Genomic DNA, 20002 nt, shown 5'->3' with positions numbered 1-20002 from the left:
TGAATACGGACTAATACTGCTTACTTGAAACAAAAACAAGCTATTTTACTAATGCGGGAAAATTATCACTAAGTAAAAGGGAATAGAGTAGAGGTGGGTGGTATACAGTGCGACCATTTTATTTGTGAAATTAATATTGGTCTTTCTGACTTTATCACTAGTGCGTATTTGGGCCTCTCTCGTATAACTGGATTAAACTGAGTGATGCAAAGTCCGCGCATGCCTACTGAGTGAAGCCATGAAGGCCATGACTGAGCCAAGATTAATATAACAGCATGGGAACGGACGGTGAAGAGTTCAACGATGAAGACTCCTATTCAAAATGTTATTATATTGTTTCAAAGTGAAATGTGAAAGCGGATGAGAATCAAAGTTATAAATAAAAATTAAGGGGATGGGTTTGCGAACAATAGTTTAACAGATTTTAATGACATGTAAGCATGGTGTGATGGAGCTTCCTCCCTTGCCTGACCAATCATATTTCGTATTTTTATGATATTGAAATATTAATGGGTGGAACATGCAGAACGAAAGGTAAAGTTAAGATAGCTTTAGTTAGTTAGTCAGATGACGTTTTGCTAAGCTGAGAGCACAAAGCTGAAAGCGGAGGAGAGATGCTGATGCTGTGAGATGCTGAGGAAGGGCCAATTGCAGAACCTGAAGTGGAAATTTCTATCCTAATTTAATTGGGTTAGATCAGAAGATTGTGGAAGAATCTCGAGCAGGAAGAGTGTCAGAGGGGTGCGCGCAATCGTTGGTAATCTAAAGAGGTCATCTATCCTGTCCTGAAGTCTTTGTCTCCGGCCCTATCCCGCGGGACCCTCACCAACCCTTTGGCCAGGGAGTTTGGTCTTTCACACCAACCTTGGTAACTATATTTCTTGTTATTTGTTGATGTCCTTTTCTCACTGGCCTCTCCCTTTCTGAGCATTGATTATTGTATGAGTCAGAAGGATATGTTTGGCCTTTATGAACTGAATTTTCTCTCCTATGAATGAAGGTGACTGCACTGTATTTTTGAATGGTTCACATGCATTAAGTTAGATAAAGATTTAAAACTTTCCTGAGTCTGTGGTTATTTACATTGAATAACAGAACAGGTAGTTGTATGTTCATTTTCACCATCAACTAGTTCAACTAGTGGTCCATTGACCAGAGGAAATAACTTTTTGATCAGTGAAAGGTTAGTTAGGAATATTAAATAACTAATCTTGAACACTGTGGAAATTACAAACTTGACCCCAGCGGTTTTACGCACTGTGAGTTCATGGGCCCAGGTGAGTATATGATAGTGGAGTATCTGTTGTTGTTGAACCGTTGGATCAGTACCACACCTTTTTTTTAAAAAGAAAGATATAAAAAAACTACAATTGTGTGGCCTGTTGATGCAAAAAGGTTGACTCCCCTTGGATGATTATACAGGCAAGTTTCCATTCTGGCACAGATGTTCGATTCACAAAAGTTAAACCTCAAAGGCAACATAGCATGTGGCCCCAAGCGAAGTTCCATTTCTATAAATATCAAAAGGATCCTAAATTGTTGTGTCTGATCATGGCAAAGCCAAGTGTGCTCTTCTATACTTCCACAGGGGCAACAATAAAAGGCAGATGCAATATAGGAGAAGTGGCAGTAACAACAGACCAGGAAGGGAGGGGGAGTGGCAGGGGCACATACCCGAGTACACGGCTGGAAAGGGGTAGGGAGCAAGGATAGCAAGAGAGGAGCAGTGGCAGCGCAGTGGCAGTACAAGGGACTTGGGCGTAGGAGCATGCACATGTAGAATGGCGCGAGAGGGGTAGCAACAGAGGACAGTGGCAGCTCAACAGACAAGAGAGTGAGGGGCAGGGGACTGCACACTGAGGGAAGAGGTAGGGGCAGCAATGAAAGGCAGTGGTAGCACAGTGGGGAGATAGGGGGCAAGGGAATGCACATTGTGAACAAAGGGGCAGAAGGGCAGCAACAGACGGCAGTTACACAAAAGATACAATGATCAAATAGGGAGCAGGATGGGCTCACACACAGAACGAGGGGATTGGATCAGGGCAGCAAGGAAGGGCAGTGGCAGCACAGGGGGTGTGGTGGCAAAATAGACTAAGGTTGGAAGGGTCAGGGGCATGCACAAATAGAGAGCGAGGGCAGGGGCAGCAACATAGGGTAGTTCAATGGTTAAAGTAGAATTATAGTTTAAGTGTCAAATGTCTGACTTGCCTAAAGAGCCCTGGAAAGATAAATAAAGGGTCGGGTTCATGGATAGGGGGCAGGGCTTAGCACCCATTGTTGCCAGAGAAGGCTCTCCTACCCCTGTCTCAAAACAAAAACAAAGTATTCTGAGCCTGCCCCCAGTGTCCTAAGGAGGATGCAAAACCTGCATGGACCCAAACAATCTGGAAACCTACTCTATGCAGGGTTTCACAGCTCACTCAATGCTCACCATGTGATATTGGTTATTCACAGGGGTGATCATGTAAAGATTACGGAGATCATGTGAATAGTATTGATATCATGTGACACACTTTGGCAAGGTGTGTGTTGACAGGTCTGTTAGTGTAACCTGAAAATATTTGCCAATGCCAAGAGAGTTGCTCTTCACTAACATTAGGCCATTAAGTCTGCGTAGAACTCAAAAATATTTAAGACAAAGTAGCTAATACCTACATTTGAAAACAATCCTTCCCTTAGCACATAACATACAGTAGCGACTAGTGTGCAGGCGTAGTGGGCGACAAAGGACAACAAAGAAGACATAAAAAAAAAAAGAACATACCTGCCGCCCGCTGCTCTTCTGGTCTGAGTCCTCTCTGCAGCACAGGCTCCCAGACTCCCCTGCTGCCTATCCTGACGCAGCTCTCATGCTTGAGAGCAGCATCAGGATTGGCCTGAGTGGCCTGAATTTGCACTCTCAGAGACTGGGAGCCTGTGCTTGCTATCTCCAACCCGGCAAAACAGCTCGGACTGGAGACAGCTCAGTGCGCATGTCAGTGTGGCTGTCCTCAGACAGCTGGCCAAACCGATATGCGCACTGGTAGCAGTGCTCACAAATCCCTCTCGTGACTGGCCCGCAATGGTGCCCACCCAAGACTCGCCCAGCCTTTAGAACTTGAAAAATAAAACTGTAATAAACCCATTTTGTTACTGATTTATATTTTAAGTTTTGAGCCTGTGAGGGGGGGGGCGCGAGGGTCCTCCGCCATAGCGGTTGAGCCATCACTGATAACATGAAATGTGCCCAGTACCTTGACATGAGAAGTACGGTGAACCCCACAGTTCCAGTTCATTAACAACAATGATTCCATTCCTGGACTTTTATGTAATAACTTAATCCATATTGGATGTTGTAGTCCTGCTGTGCTCCCTTTGCGCTAACTAGACGAACACCCCTAAAAACAATGATTTATAGGTGAAAAGTTCAGGACTGTTGACATGAACCAGGCCAAGTCTCCCCAAATTAGAAATGTATCTCTACCACAGTTTACAATTGCAACCCACTTTAACTAATTAAGAATACGGACTCATGTGCCGGAAAAGAAAGTCAGCGAGTTAAATACTTGCTGCTGAGTGATGTGTGCGACCTAAAGACTACAGATTCAAAATTAACACAGTTTATTCGGTTTTTATTCATTCTGAAATCAATTAATGAGCTCCACTGAGGTGAGGGATGTAAAAACCTATTTACAGAAAAATAAAAAAAGGCAGTTAACAGTGGCAGCAAGGACTACTACAACAATGACTCTATACACAGTAATTTTTCCTAGCATTTGAATCAAAAATCAATTTACCACTACCACATTGCAACCTATATAATTGCCTGTGAACCTTCACAGATTACACTTAATCTCAATGTATCCAAATGGTAAATATCCAGGTGCTTGCAACCATTCATTTCTCAAAGAATGGAGGTGTACCTCCATTTAAACATACTTCTGCTTGCCCATGTTCACCTTTACAAACTACAATGATGTCACATGATAAAGCAAGTCACTTACCTCATCTACTACTTTTGCAAAATACTGAAGGGTAGAAATCACTTCGGCATCTCCTCTTCCGAGTGCAAAATTCTGTAATGACATAGAACATGTTAGTAAAGCCACACTGTTCTTCCAAAGAAATAGTTGCTGTACTATAACTATGTTGCAGATTTGGTAAAGATCTATCAAAGTTCAAATATAGTAAATGACTGATTATGCCTAAAAGGCTTTGCCCCTTCCTCTCTGTTGAACCTAATTTGAGGCACACTGTACTAATCAGATGATATTATCGTAGATATGCAGCTCTAAAAAAAGACATCATAAAGAAGGTGAAGCCATGATTACCTGGGCAAGTCACTGTCGCATTTAAGTTTTACCTGTTGGAAACGCAACACTGAATTACAATATACTCTCTTCTGAACTAAAGAAGGGAAGACAGGGTGTCATATGTGCCGACCACAACCACAGATACCCTCCTCCAACACCTTTTGGAAAGCTAATGGCAGTGGGGACTGCTACAGTCACAACCTTCTGAGCAAAGAAGTCGATAGATCTGAAATGTTTATGGTGTGGCTAGACAGCACAGCTGTCGCCTGACAATAATGTGAGAAAGGAGCTTTGGCTCCGCCCACACTTTGGTAGCCAGGGGTACATGTTTTGATTGGGCATAAGTTGTCTGATGTTAAGACAGGTGATTATGTTAGCATCAATAGAGAGGGGCATTGGCTCCACCCACATGTTGGAAGCCAAGAGTGCATGTTTTGATTGGGCAGTTGTTTGCTTCCAGAAAAAAGTGCTTGCCCTCTAGCAGCTGTGATCATTTTGTTTATTTATCCAGCTACCGAAGCTTAAACATTCAGGGGCAAACAAATGACACTGGGAATGCTATTAAAGTGTCTTAAAAAATTAAATCATGTATGTGGCTTTTCTCTGGCAGCAACACAGATGGGAGGAGGGCAGTTATTAGCCTACATAGATTTTTAGGTCTGGCTTGGCAGTGCAACTGTCTCCTTTCCTTTTAACCTACACCAATATTATCCTAAATGTATTTGCTTCCACATGAATACATATGTATATCCCATGCTATTTACTTGTAATACTTCACATTACCATATAACATTCCTTTAAAGCTGGACCTGTAGGAATTGCCAATGCTAGTTAATCTTGACTTGTAGGTGGCACCAGTCACCTAGCTGTCAAACTGACTGCTGTGAATTTAAGAGATGCCTCATTAGCATTTGACTGGCCAAGTATTGCAATGGATCTTTAATCAGAAAAGAGTATGCATTTGCTAATTCCATTATCTGATTGAATGGAATTGGTAATTATGATTTTTAAGGCCAATCCCAGACTGCAATTTACAACTGGTGTTTATAATCTTCATTAAAGTATAAGTGTTTGATTCACCAAAAGACAGCAGAATAAATATATGAAACAATCTTGACATAATGTCCAAATGTGATGCCCAAAACACTCAACCAACACACTCCCTTGCTTGACAAGCCTGTGTTGCGATGGGTTCCTCTAGGGAACGATGAACAATGTACACAGGGACATATAGGTCAGTTTATGCTGTCATATTTATTTCCAAAACAATAGTATTCAGGTGCTCACACAGTAAGTGAAAATAAGCGTGACGTGAAAGGTGATGGTGATATTAAAATAAAGACATCACATTGACAACAATAATAAAGACTCTTAAAAAAAATGTACAGAGTGAGGGGAGTTCATGTGTAGGGGGTCGATGGCGTTTCGATCTCAATTGTTCAAGATCATCTTCATGACATGTACCAGGTGAGCAAGCTGAATTCTGGTGATGTTGAGATTTGAATGGGCAACCAGGGAAATACAGTAGACTTCACGTTAGTGCGTGGTAAAGATGGGAAGGCTGAATAAATTAGCCAGTGTCACGAGGAACAGCTGTGTTTTGTTCAGCTACGAAAATCAGGGCACTCCGCGCAGGCAGCGGCAGTAGCAGGACACACTCTTTGGAATTCATTCAGTGACCTAGGTTTGACTAAAATACAGTATAGTGGGGGAAGCTTCGCCCACTTTCCGGATATCTTTTTATTTGGCTGCAATCGTAAATATCGCATTCTGATTGGTGTTTGGCAAGTTAGTCCCGCCTCCTGCCGGCCATTATGTCATTTTTGTCCCTCCATGGCTATCAGCCCCTTTACTTTCAAAACAGTTCTGTTCGCCGGACTCCCCGTTCCCTCCCGCAGTCCATCACTTCTCTGCCCACCATAACACCCCCACCCACTCCTGTTCCTGCCTTCTTGGATGACTGCTGTTTGATTTACAATGCAATAGGGCTCGCGTACATACGAGTCCTATTGCATTTGTAAATGCTTTTTTTCCTCTCTGATTGGCTGGCTTCATTTGCACTCTATTTTGCCTGACCTGTCCCTCTCACATGCGTGCAATGCTATCCATCATATGCATGCACACCAAACTTCTGCCTCTTGTTAGCATCAGGAGTTGCAATGTTACGAGTCATTTTAGCTGAGCGCTGTGTTATTCCTTGAAACTACAGTTTTCAGCATTCGTACGCTTAGTAATATGAGGGGTATCTACTACGTCGCAAATAAAGTAATATTTAAGATGAGTGTACCGGGCGCAGGTCCATGTTTTTTTTTTCTGATGTGATTTCGCTTTTAAGAAGCCAGTAAGTTGCGTCTTTTCTCAGCTGTGTTTGCAAGAGCAGCCCATTTGCTTCCTGCTTAATTGTTCTTAGGCGCTCAGGGGCCAGATTTACCCAAAGGAGAGGGGGGGAGTCCATGTGGAGCTCCTGGACACTCACAGGAGAGCAGAAATGAAGGCAAGCCTGGAGTAAAGGACATTCCGCGGGCAGGGAGCAGTGAAACAAACAGGGAGAGTGTGGCTCGAGTAGCTGAGCGCGAGCGGGTGGAGCGAACAGAGCAGGTGAGAAGTTATCAGTACAGATGCAGTGGCACCGGAACGAGTGTGGTGCAAGGGGATCATGGCACAGCAGCTGTTACTGTCTTCTATAAACCATCCAGAGGCTTGGGCAAGATTCCGTCCTTGCATTCGGGCCCCTGCCATCTTTGCTACGCTTCCCAAACACTGTGTGCCCACTCTCTCAAATCACAGCTTGTCACACGTGAAAACTGCCCAAACACTCTAAAGCACACACTGTGATGTAGGAACTGCCCTTCAAACAGTACCACACTCACTGTCCTTACCATATGGACCAGACACTACACGAAACCATCAACACAACATCCCTCTCCTCACGTAACCAGCCAATCCTCAACAGAAACACTTGCATCCCGCTAAACACCTAGCAATAAAGAGCTCCTCTGTTGTACACCTCTAAACAAGGAGACTCGCTGTTCTCTCTCCTGCAGCAGTTGAAACAAACCTCTTTCTACCTCACCCATATAAACACAGCCACCACCTCTGCACCTTCACACCCCAAGAACACCCTATACCTTCTCTTAAAGCAGGAATAGGCGCACCTCATCTCCGGAAGCAGGCTTCATCTGCCCTGGCCCACAGGCCGATGGTCCCCATCCACAGCCGGCAACAATAAAACTCCCTCCATCTCAGTCAGTCCCTGCTGTGGCTGGTGGCGGAGTACACAGTGCAGCTTGGGGCAAAGCGCTCCTGCCCACACCCTCATTCTACTCATAAGCGCTACAGTGGCCAACCTGTGCATTAGGCGTCCCACAGACCCTCCCTCTATCTGTGCACCCGGCCTCTGCTGTTCATAAGGTGCACCGGGCAGTGGGGACACTCTGGTTTCTATGTGAAAGGCTGTAAGTAGGACGTGCATCCTCAAACATGGGTCCAGAGCTGACTGGGCCTGTCCATTTGCTCCGCTGGCACCCTGTTTTAGGTGAAATTCCGTATGTGTGACAGGCATGCTTAGAGATGGGTATCATACCTCACTGCCCCTAGGACAGAGCCTCTGCCCTACCTTGACACCCAGTACAGCTACAGCTGAAACCAGCCTGTGGTTGCTTGTATTCCCCTTTTTAGGTTTCGTCTAGCGTAGCACTGCGCAGCAGTGTTCGCGCAGGCGAAATCTTATGTTAGAACAGTACGGGGCTTTGTCCCGCCTCTCTCTTCCAATGGCTAGCTCCATAAATGGAGGCTAGCCATTGGAAGAGAGATCTGTCAGTCATTGCCCGAGCAGATTCGTGGGCGTTCCGGCGATTTTTACTCATCCCGCCCCTTTTAGAACGTCATGCGACGCTGGCCCCCATTGTGGGTGTTAACTTTTTTTTTTTTTTTGCCCGGATGTTTGCGGCCGCCATTTTTTTCATGGAGCTCGGGCAGGTGCGTCGCGGGTCCCGCCGCCTCGTCCAAACAGATGATTTCAGGGACTGACTGGCGACTGATGGTGATAAAAGGGAACATATATAATCAAACCTACCAAAGGTGGCCTGTCAACCGGTTTTATATAGCACCAAATACCGTACACGAGTCGTTCTGTGCGTTAAAAATAGCATATGTTAAAAGGGATAGTTTACGTGCTTTACAAACAGCTGAAAGGACAAATGTGAGCTTTACTATGTGCATACGGACCCCGGGAGCCGGGCGGCGTTCCTCTATATTCGCCTGGCCCATGCATGCAGTCCATCCTGGGCTCAAAATCTAACGCAACCCCCCCCCCCCCTCTCCTCCCGACAAGGCTCAAGATAGAAGCGGCCGAGCGAATCCATTCAACCGTTGCCACCCAGGAATGCTGCGAATTGCCAATCACGCTGAAGGCCTGCTAGGCAATCAATGTCTCTGCTCAGAAGGACCCATAAAACGCGGCTGTGGGGAATTGGCTTCTGAGAAGGCCTGCCGGTTTCTCAACAATGCGCCGGAGCAGTCAATAACTGGCCAGGAGAGGACTGCAGCCTAAAATCCATGCTTCCTAGTAAGGTCAAGTCAATTACCCGAGAGGTATTATTGAACCGCACTGTCAGGAGCAGGCAGCCGGGGCTGAGAGTTATTTCAATAAGCAACCATTTAGATTGTGAGCACTTATGAAACAAGCTGCAAGGGAGGGCGCTGCATCGCGGAGCAGGCCTCGGTTTGTAACGGTGGGTTGTTTTCCTGCTTCTAAACGTGGGTCCTTTTTTCTTACCACCATTGTTTTCAGTGTATTTGTGTCTAGATTTTTGAGGTCCGTAAATGCATGCAGATAAATATCATAGCTGTGTGTGCGTGTAGATATATGTATGGTTATTTATAATGTGTAGCATGGGTAGAAGAATGTTAAATATACATGCAGCTTATGTGTAACTTATATTCATGAATACATCTTGTTTATATATAGACATGAAGGGGCCTGCATCTTACCTTTAAGCCCGTTCTCAAGGGGGTTAGTGCAGTATTGATTCCACTAGGAATTTGTCCTCACCTCGGGTGCAAATCTTGGCGGGGCTACTCAGCCTCTCATCCTTCCAAGGTAAATAGATACAAGCATAACCATTGAGTAGACTTCACATTAAACAGTTACAGGTCCGGAAGACCTCACTGGGTGGACAAATTACTTATGGATTCCTGTATTGCGTTATGTTATGTTACGTTACCATGGCTACCACCTTCACCGACCAAGCTACATAATCCCGTGCACGTTGTCACCCTGCACCCCCACTCCGCACCGGAGGCGGTATTTAAACCTATTACATTGAAACTACGTACCCTCAGCTCTTATGTGCACAGCACCATCCCTACTTCCGAGATATGTTAAGTAGCCCCACCTCCCCAACCTCCCCGTGGGCCAGTGATCTAAAAATACCCCCAGTAACATAAATATATGTAGATGCATATGCAAGATTAGTTCGTGAACAGATGTCGTACGATTAGTTGTTGTGTGGGTATTAGTTCGTATACAGTGCATAGTTAACACGCGCTGCAAGCGAGCATCGTGCAGTACATCTGTGGCGAGGATGGTGGTGTACTCGCGAGTGCATCTATCGCACTCATTAATTAAGTGCATTTTCTGCAGATGCCTGTGTGATCAAGCTTTACAAATTGCATTTTACTCCAGGGAGCCGTGCCGCGCTTCTTTTCCCAGCTCCTCGTGCCGTGCTCAGAGTCAGCGCATACCGCATATGTCCATCTTTAATTTCAAAGCAATTACTGTGGCATGTTCTGTGCCGGTGTCTGAAAAGTGACACGCTTCCCAGAGCCGAGGAAGCTGCAGGCCTGGGCTTCCTGTTATTCAGGCAGATGTGGCTGCCTTCATGTGGTCGTGCGGCCCCGCGCTGCTGCCATCATCTGAAACCGCCGCATGCCATTCGCGAGCAGATGACTTCTGAGCTTTAAAATGCCACTAACAGTAAATGCCCGCGTTACGGACACACTGTTGTAAGGCATTCCATTTCCCCCTTTTTCTTTAGCAACAATGCAATTGGTGCTCAGTAAAACTCCACACCTTCGGGTCGAATATATAAATCTGCCCCCCCCCCCCCCAAAAAAAACGGTCTGTACAGTTAGGCGCTGGCTGGGAGTTGATGCAACTCACTCTTTTTACCAACTACGTCATAGCATTGCTACCATGGTATTACGTGAGGATAAAGGTGAGTGATGCTGTGGTAGCGACGAGTGATGCTGTGGTAGCGACAAGTGATGCTGTGGCAGCGCATAGGGATGCTGTGGTAGCGCATAGTGATGCTGTGGTAGCGCATAGTGGTGCTGTGGTAGCGCATAGTGATGCTGTGGTAGCGCATAGTGATGCTGTGGTAGCGCATAGTGATGCTGTGGTAGCGCATAGTGATGCTGTGGTAGCGCATAGTGATGCTGTGGTGGTGCTGAGTGATGCTGTGGTGATGCGATAGACACATAAAAATGTTGTCGTTTACAATGCCAATAGCTCTAACTTTGGCAAAGGCGAAACCGTTGCATTGTAAATGCTTGTTGGAGACATGGTGTGGAGGTTTCGACCAGATCGCTCCTACTGGGGGCTCATTTGTTTATGGCTCCTCTGAAGTGGCAGTGAACAATAAAATGATGCACTAGATTGTGGCTCCAAGTAATTGCCGATGGCGGAGATGTATTCAAGCTCTCTGCATATCACTTTTTTTTGCTTTTCTTAGTTCTTCATCCAAGTTTCAGCAGTACCTTGTCTTAGATTATGTTATGCAGATTTGTAGAGATCACCTTCACCCAGGAGGGCATCAAGGCGCTGGTTCAAAACACGATGCGGCGCTGTCCACCTCCCATTCCGCCACTCTTGTACACCAGCACAAGCCCCCCTTCTCTCCTTCATTCACACCCTCTTCCCCTCTCTTCATCATCTTTCCTCCTCCCTGATGTTCTCCTCTGCTCCCTCGTTCCTTTTCCTTCTTGCTTGCTGTCTTTCCCCTTTCCTCCAAAAGTCTCTTTCCCCCAGGCTGTTTGTCTCGTCCCTCCTATATACCCTTTTTCTTTCCCTCTCTTGGTTCCCTCTTTCTTCCCCCCCAACAAAAGTTTCCTATTTAAATATTTAGGCAGACCTAGGTACAAATGAGTTAACGTAGTCAAGTCTGGAGGTGATTAGAGCATGGAGCGCAGGTTTTCTTTTCTGTGGCTAAAGGCATAAACCCCAAGATTTAATTTGGTTAGCAGTGTTCTTCCAGGTTAGGTAGTTGAGTGTGGTTGTGGTATGACAGAAGCCCGAGAACTCGTATAAATGTTAAGGAGCCAGGGGCGTAGTTTACTCAGTAAGATTCGGGGAGGGGGCTCACATTTCTCAACTAAAACAGTGGGCCACAGAGTGAGGAGAATGTGTGGGGTGACTACGTTATGGGATGGACTAATCTCATAATAAGCAGTGTCAGTTCTAATTTGCAAAATATGGACCTCTGGGACTGATTTAGAGTTTGGCAGTCCTGTACTCTGTTGCAATGCAATAGGTCTCGCATTTACACAAGTTTCAGTTATTCACATTGCAACTAACAATGCCTTTTATTTTTCATTCGTTTTTAAAACCTAAATACAAGGCATTGCCATTTACAATACCAATAGCTTAAACTCACGTAAATCCAAGACCTATTGCATTGCAAATGCTTGTTTTTTTAGGAGTCTTTATTATTGTTGTCAATGCAATGTCTTTATTTTAATATCACCATCACCTTTCACGTCACGCATATTTTCACTTACTGTGTGAGCACCTGAATACTATTGTTTTGGAAATAAATATCTGTCATAAACTCACCTATATGTCCATGTGTACATTGTTCATCGCTCTCTAGAGGAATTCACTTCCTATTCTCAAACACAGTGCTCCCCACAGGGTCACTTTTTGTATGGACCTTTTGACCACACCAGAACCATTGTTTTTCTAAAACACTTCTCCACCCAAGGTTCTCGTATTGGGGTACCCTTGTTTCTCTCTATACTTATCTTTAAACATGGCGGTCCACCTTTCTTTTCTATTTATTAACTTTGGCAAACCTTTATCGTTAAACAAGGCAGACGCCCTCCTTTCTTTTTTTTATTTAATTACGTCTCTCTGGAAATCTCCTAAAAGTGCCCTCTTCAGCGCCGCACCCGGACTCCGAACGCCGCAGCTGAAATGGAAGGGAAACCGTTGGGGTGCGTTGCCTTGACAACCAGGCTTCCTCTTGACGATGCACCACCTGCTGCAGGGAATGGATAAGCTTGATTACCAGCACTGCTACATGTCTGGCGGTGCACCGGGCTGACAGCAGAAAGGGCCTCCAGTGACATCGAGAGCCCCCAGCGGCGCACGGGCCAACCCGATCACCCAAGGTACTGTTCATCGAAGACAGGACCCGCGATGTCCGCGGTGATCGCTCTGCTCCATGCGGCATCCCCATTGTGGCCCATGTGCACTTGTGTGCGTTTACTATTTGCAAAGATTGGGACTACCTATCCATTCTGAGGAGCCCATGATCAATCCTGCATTAAAAAGATGGAGCATGGGAAAAGTCCTGTGAACCACTTCAGTCGGATAAGACCGCAACACTGTCCCTACCCCAGAGTACTCACTCCCACACTCATTCCAGAGAAAATTACTGTAGCTCCCTTAAAGGGAGCACCCGCACTTACTTGCTGAAACACCATTGTTGGGAGGCATTACCCATTTTTTCAAACAGTGTGGTGTTTCAAGCATTCCCGACATGTTAGCATCGCCAATATCCCTCCAAATTGACAAGTGAAGTTCAAGTCTTTCAAGTCAGACCTATACGGTCCTTGTAGCACCTTGGTGAGCTCTCAACGATAGTGGAGGAATATTCTCCACACCACTTTACAGCAAACCTTACGGAGTGGAAGTGCACTAATGCCCCCATGAGCATTCAACTTTCCACGGAGATTTGAACACCTAACTACTAATGGAAATTTACTGTATAGGCTTCAAAAGGAGCCCAGTTTAAAAATACCGCTTTTCTAAACAGATTTATGAAACAGTGCATATCGTCTGACTATTTATTGGATTTTTCGTCATTCTGGTCTTGTTGTATACAGATAAAAGTTACCTATATTTTTCTAAAACTGGTGTGTAGTCTTTTTGTTGTGTTTTCCCTGGGATACCGTATTCAAAGTGTTGCACAAATACATTACACATTGCCTCCTGGATAAGCCTGCCTACTCTGTGCTAAGCTACCAAAGGGTGTGCACAGGTTATCTTTGGTGTGTAACTTACTTGCCCTGATTAGAGTGGCGGGTTCCATTTCTAACACTCAGTATGTAATAATTCACTCAGTCTGCTGTGGTTTACTCAGTAATCGGACCTTAGTAGTAATTGATTCACTTGGTGTGGTGTGGTTCACTCAGTGTGTTAGGAATCACACAGTGCTCTATGATTCACTCAGTATTCAATAATTTACTTAGATTACTGTATTTTCCTGAATAATCAGCCCTCAGTATTTATTGATTTACTCAGTGTGCTATGGTTCACTCAGTAATCAGACCTCAGTACTAATGACTGATTCTGTGTGCTGCGGCTCACTCATAGTGTTGTGAATCATGAGCCTAAACATTTTTAGGTATATTAATTTAGGGTAAAGCTATGTCCACTCATAACATCAGTCTGTGCATTGGCATTCAGTGTCCATATGACTGTAATCTCAAAACTGGGATATTTTGACCCAGGTTTTTCCGCTACCAGTCATGTTGTAATTTTTTTCACACCAAGCTTCCTTTGCAGTTTGATTAAACTGTGAAAGGTTTATCAGCTATAATGTTGCAGTAATGTGCAATAATGTGCTGCATAGCTAAATACTTATAAGGTACCAAAGGCGAGACCGACTACATTGCAAATGCTTGTTTCATCTTCGCGTGAATGGCACTTGCTAATCTCATGCTTTAAGACATTGCTGCAAAAATGGCAAAATGCTTTGTCACTCTGTACCCAAGTGTGGATGGCACTGTGCTAATACTTGCTTAAAAACTCTGCTACATAACAGCGATTCAAGGTGATCAGATTCAAAGTGATGTTGGGTGCTTCATATAAAGGAGCTGCCCTCCACCTAATCTTGGGAACTACTTAGAGTTCCCTGCATTCTTTTTTGCATAATTTATGCAGCACTCTAAGCCTGAAAGGGTACTGTCTTGAATAAGAATATATACACATATACACACACATTTTATATATATATATATATAATAAAAAATATAAGTGTGGGGGAGCTCCTGCCTGCCCCACACTACCCGGGGGACTACCACCTCCCCGGGGCACTAATTAAGATAATGCGGGTGTCGATTGTGGACCCCGGCCCTGAGGAGCACCACCTCCCCAGGGCTTTAATACTGAAGGGAGGGGGGCAGCGCAGCCCCTATCCTGGAGCCCTTCATGGCCCTGGGGACCGCCGCCACCACCCAAGGCTGGCTCCGGCAATGTCCCGGGGTGCCCACCCCATGGACATTGCAGTTTCCAATGGCAGGGCGGGAGCGCTCCCGCCCTGCCATTGCAGACTCCTTCTCCGCTTCATGGAAGCAAGAGCAGAAAACCTGCTCTCGCTTCCATGAAGCAAAGCAGATTGCTTTTGGACAAGGGGAGCTGCATGTCAGCAGCTCTCCTTGTCCAAAAGCAATGCTGGCTCCTGTAGGAGGTAGGGAGCCGGCAAGGACCGTTAGGGCATTAGGGCTCCCCCGCAGTTCCCAATGCTGAGGCCAGGCCCTAGGGGATGGGGTCCCCGGGGCCAGAAAAATCCCGGGAGGAGGCCACGCCATAATAAAAAAAATTATATTTTTTTAAAAAGAGGCCAGGCCCTGGGGGATGGTGTCCCTGGGCCGAAATCAGCCTCACGAGGGGGGCCGCGCTGACTCCTTCTCAGATTTCTCTTTTAAAAAGGCCCTGGTGGAGGGGTCCCCAGGCCCCAAACAAATACTAAAATAGAGGGGGGGCACACAGCCCCCTTCTAAAAATACAAAAAGAAAAGCTGGCATGTCGCCGGAGGACCTGCCCCCACCCTGCAAACGCACCTCCTGGCGCGTCCTGGGTTGGGGGATTAAGTCCCCTTGAATGCTAAGGGTCCTTAGGGGCCAACTAGCTCACCAGGTACCTCAAGTAAGCTCCACACAGTGGGTTTGTCGAGAGGTGGTCTGAGACCATGCACCTTTTTACACCACTCTGCAAACACGCCTATTGGCGCACTGCTGGTGGGGTGATGAGGTCCTCTTGTGTCCTGAGGACCTCAGGCCTGAAGTGGACTTCATCCCTCGAGCAGACCTATGCCAGGCAGCGCGTTTGCAGAGTGGTGTAAAAAGGGGGCGTGGCCTCAGACCACTCTCAGCAATCCCACTGTGTGGGGCTTACTGGAGGTAACAGGTGGCTAGTTGGCCCCTAAACACCCCCAGCAGCGAAGGGGATTTTAATCCCTATTGAAGAGTGCGCCAGGTAGTGCGTTTGCAGACTGTTGGGCAAAGGGGGCATGGCCTGCTATTAGAATTTACTAATGCTGCTGTGTGGGACTTACTGAAGGTAATAGGAGGGGTAGTTGGACCCGAAGGTTGTCTTTGGGGGGGCAACACCCCCTCCTGTTACCTCCATTAAGTCCCACACAGTGGGTTTGCAAAGAGGTCTTCGAAGGCCATGCCTCCCCCCTTTCTCCATCACTCTGCAAACAAGCCTCCTGGTACACTACGGGTTGGGGGTGAAGTCCACTTTTCTCCTGAGGGAGTTTGGGGGCCAAGAAGCCCTCCTGGTAGCTCCTGTAAGTCCTAAGCAGTTGAATTCCTGAGCAGTGGTAAGAGGCCCAGCCCCCTTTCTCCAAACGCGACTACTAGTTAAAGAAGCATTTGCAATGTAATAGGCTCCGTATTTGCGAGAGTTAGAGCTATTGGTGTTGTAAATGTAAAAGTGTTTTATTAATGTTTCTTGGAGTAGAGTGGATGTAGGTTGTGTGTTGTGGAATTATGTGGTATGTTGTGCTGTGAAATTATGTGGATAGAAAGTATGTGGTATTTAGTATATAGGAATTATGTACAGTGCGATTATGTGGTATGGAGAGTAATTGTGTGGTATGATAGTCTGTGTTGTGGAGTGGTAACCCCAGGTTTAGTTGTCCTCATTTCTACAGAAGCTAAACTATTAACTCAATGAGGCAAAAAAAGAAGGAACCACTGAGGAGCACTTCTGGACCTAGTCAGAGATATGAGCAGGGCCACTGGAATTATGCGACTGCTTAGCTGCACCGACTTTTGCACAATTATACATTTTCCGCATTTGCCACATAATCCATCATCTGCTGCATGATCTGCAGATATTAACAAAAAAAAACATTGTTTTTAGCTCAAACGGCTCAAACATTACAAGTGTTACAGTGTGGTGGAAGGCCCTTTGCAAACCTAGAATGGTCACGTGCTACTTTTTGCTAAATGTGGGTTTTAAATTGGTACTAATGGTGTGCAAACCCTTCTTGCTTCTTTTTGCTCCACTCTTGCCTCTTTCTGTATATCTGTTGCTTCTTTCTACACCTTTCTTTCTTTTTCTGTACTTCTTTTGCCTCTTTCTGCTCATCTCTTTCACTTTCTGCACCAGTCTTGCCACTTTCTGCACCTGTCTTGCCTCTTTCTGCACCTGTCTTGCCTCTTTCTACATCTCTCTTGCCTCTTTCTACACCTCTCTTGCCTCCTTCTGCACCTCTCTTGCCTCTTTCTGTACCCCTTTTGCCTCTTTCTGCACCCTTCTGCCCTCTTTCTGTACCTCTTTTGTCTCTTTCTGTACTCCTGTTACCTCTTTCTCCACCACTCCTGCATGTTTCTGCACCTCTGTTGCTTCTTTCTCCACCTCCGTTGCTTCTTTCTGCACCTCTATTGCTTCTTTCTCCACATTTTAAGTTTTACTCCCCCAGCAGACACTTACGTTCTTCACACATGCTCCTGGCCTCTGTCCCTAGATTCCGTTTGAAAATAAAGTGAGGTCGTTTCCTGGCCTATTTGGCAGCTATGGCCTGGAACTCGCTCCCTCTCGACTTGCGTAGCCTGCAGAAATCTACCCAATTTAGGAAGAAACTCAAAACCTTCCTTTTTAACTGAGCTGGTTCTGTGTTATTGACTCTTATTCTTCGCCTTTTTTCCTGATGTCTCTTGGGTTCGCGCCGGGATACACTTTGAGTAGCTGTGCACACTATAAACCATGATAACATAACATTACTTCTCTAGCTTCTTTCTGCACCCATCTTGCCTCATTCAGCACCATTTTTCCCTCTTTGTGCAACTCTCTTGCCTCTTTCTACACCTCTTTTCTCTCTGTCTGCACTTCTGATGGTTCTTTTGCACTGCTCTTGCTTCTTTCTGTGCCCCTCTTTCCACTTTCTGCACCCCTCTTCCTACTTTCTGCACCTCTTTTGCCTGTTCTGCAAGTTTCTTGCCACTTTCTGTACCTCTGTTGCTTCTTTCTGCACTTCTTTTGCTTCTATCTGCACCTCTCGTGCTTCTTTCTGCATCCCTGTTGTCTCTTTCTGCACTTGTCTTCCCTCTTTCTGCACCGCTCTTGCTTCTTTCTGCACTTCTCTTGCTTCTTTCTGAACCTCACTTGCTTCTTTCTGCACCCTTCTTCCCGTTTTAGCATCCCTATTCCTCTAGCTGCAGTTCTCTTGCTTCTTTCTATACGTCTGTTGATTCTTTCAATAATTCTCTTGCCTCTTTCTGCACTTCTCTTGCTGGTTTCTGTACCTTTCTTGCGTCTTTCTGCACTGGTTACCTTTTTCTGCACCTGCTTTTTCCTGCACCCCTATTGCCTCTTTCTGCACCCCTCTTGCCCCTTTCTGCACCTCTCTTGCCTCTTTCTGCTGCCGGGGTTCCCTCTTTCTGCACCTTTCCTACTTGTTTCTGTACCTTTCGTGCCTCTTTCTGTAACTCTGTTGCTTCTTTCTGCACTTCTCTTGCCTTTCTGCACCCTTCTCTCCTCTTTCAGCACCTCTTTTGCTTCTTTCTGTACTGCTCTTCCTTCTTCTGCACCTCTTTTGCAAATTTCTGCATCCCTCTTGCATCTTTCTGCACCCCTCTTCCCTACTTCCCCACCTGTCTTGCTTCTTTCTGCTCTTCTTTTTCTAATTTCTGCTCTGCTCTTCATTCTTTCTGCATCTCTCTGGCAAATTTATGTATCCCTCTTACCGCACCCCTGTTCCTGGTTTCTGTACCTTTCTTGCCTTTTTCTGCATCTCTCTTGCCGGTTTCTGGCTCTTTTCCCTCTTTCAGCACCTTCTTTCTGTACTTCCCCTACTTCTTTGTGCATCCCTCTTGCCTCTTTATGTACCCTTTTTGCTCTTTGTGCACCTCTGTTGCCTTTTTCTGCACCTCACTTGCTTCTTTCTGCTCCTCTCTTGCCTCTTGCACCTCTTTTGCTTTTTCTGCAGTCCTCTTGCCTCTTTTTGTACCTCTTTTGCTTTTTCCGCTGTGTTGGCTCTTTCTGCACTGTTCTTACTTCTTTCTGCACCTCTGTTGCAAATTCTGCATCCCTCTTGCCTCTTTCTATACCCCCTCTTCCTTCTTTCTGCACCGGTCTTGCCTCTGTCTCACACCAGTTCCCTCTTTCTGTACCCCGTTTGCTTATTTCTGCAACTCTCTTGCCTCTTTCTGCAGTTCTCTTGCCTCCTTCTGTACCTCAACTTGACTCTTTCAGCACTTCTCTTGCTTTTCTACACACTTCTTCCCTTTTTCTGCACATCACTTGCCTCTTTCTGCACCCCTATTGCCTCTTTCTGCACCCCTCTTGCCTCTTGCTGCACCTCTCTTGCCTGTTTCTACACCCCTGTTCCCTCATTCTGCACCTTTCCTGCTTGTTTGTCCACCTCTCGTGCCTCTTTCTGTACCTCTGTTGCTTCCTTCTGCACTTCTCTTGCCTCTTTCTGCACCCTTCGCACCTTTCAGCACCTCTGTTGCTTCTTTCTGTACTTCTCTTCCTTCTTCTGCACCTCTTTTGCAAATTTCTGTATCCCTCTGGCCTCTTTCTGCACCCCTCTTCCCTATTTCTGCACCTGTCTTGCTTCTTTACGAACTTCTCTTTCTGATTGCTCTTGCGTCTTTCTGTACCTCTCTAGCACATTTCTTCATCCCTCTTGCCTCTTTCAGCACCTGTTGCTTCTTTCTGCACTTCTCTTACTTCTTTCTGCAACCCTCTTGATTCTTTTTGTACCCCTTTTGCCTCTTCGTGCACCTCTGTTGTCTTTTTCTGTACCTTACTTGCTTCTTTCTGCACCCCTCCTGCACCTCTTTTGCCTTTTCTGAGTCCTCTTGCTTTTTTTTGCACCTCTTTTGCATTTTTTTGCACTTTTCTTGCCTCTTTATGTAACCCTCTTGCCTCTTTCTGCACCTCTGTTGGTTCTTTCTGCAATGTTCTTTTTTCTGCACCTCTGTTGCTAATTTCTGCATCTCTCTTGCCTCTTTCTATACCCCTCTTCCCACACCTGTGTTGCCTGTCTGCACACCTGTCTGCACCCTTTTGTGCCTATTTCTGCTACTCTCATGCCTCTTTCTGCAGTTCTCTTGCCTCCTTCTGTACCTCACTTGCCCGTTTCAGCACTTCTCTTGCTTCTTTCTGCACACTTCTTCCCTTATTCTGCACATCTCTTGTCTCTTTCCGTACCTCTTTTGCCTCTTTATGCACATCTTTTGGTTCTTTC

The 20002-nt window shown here is 45.8% G+C and overlaps 1 protein-coding gene across 1 annotated transcript in view; it reads right to left on the bottom strand.

The window, feature by feature from the left end:
• The window catches only part of APPL2 (adaptor protein, phosphotyrosine interacting with PH domain and leucine zipper 2), a 697983-nt gene that overhangs the window by 482501 nt on the left and 195480 nt on the right, over positions 1-20002 (bottom strand). Inside the window, exon 4 of the mRNA XM_078674621.1 lies at positions 3984-4055. Within this exon, the coding sequence (XP_078530747.1) occupies positions 3984-4055 (72 nt within the window). The remainder of the gene's footprint in view (positions 1-3983; positions 4056-20002) is intronic.

The sequence above is a fragment of the Lissotriton helveticus genome, chromosome 1_1 (assembly GCF_964261635.1).
Source record: "Lissotriton helveticus chromosome 1_1, aLisHel1.1, whole genome shotgun sequence".
In the NCBI taxonomy this organism is placed as follows: domain Eukaryota; kingdom Metazoa; phylum Chordata; class Amphibia; order Caudata; family Salamandridae; genus Lissotriton; species Lissotriton helveticus.
Note: the sequence above shows the minus strand (reverse complement) of the source record. Positions and strands in the feature narration are given on the sequence as shown.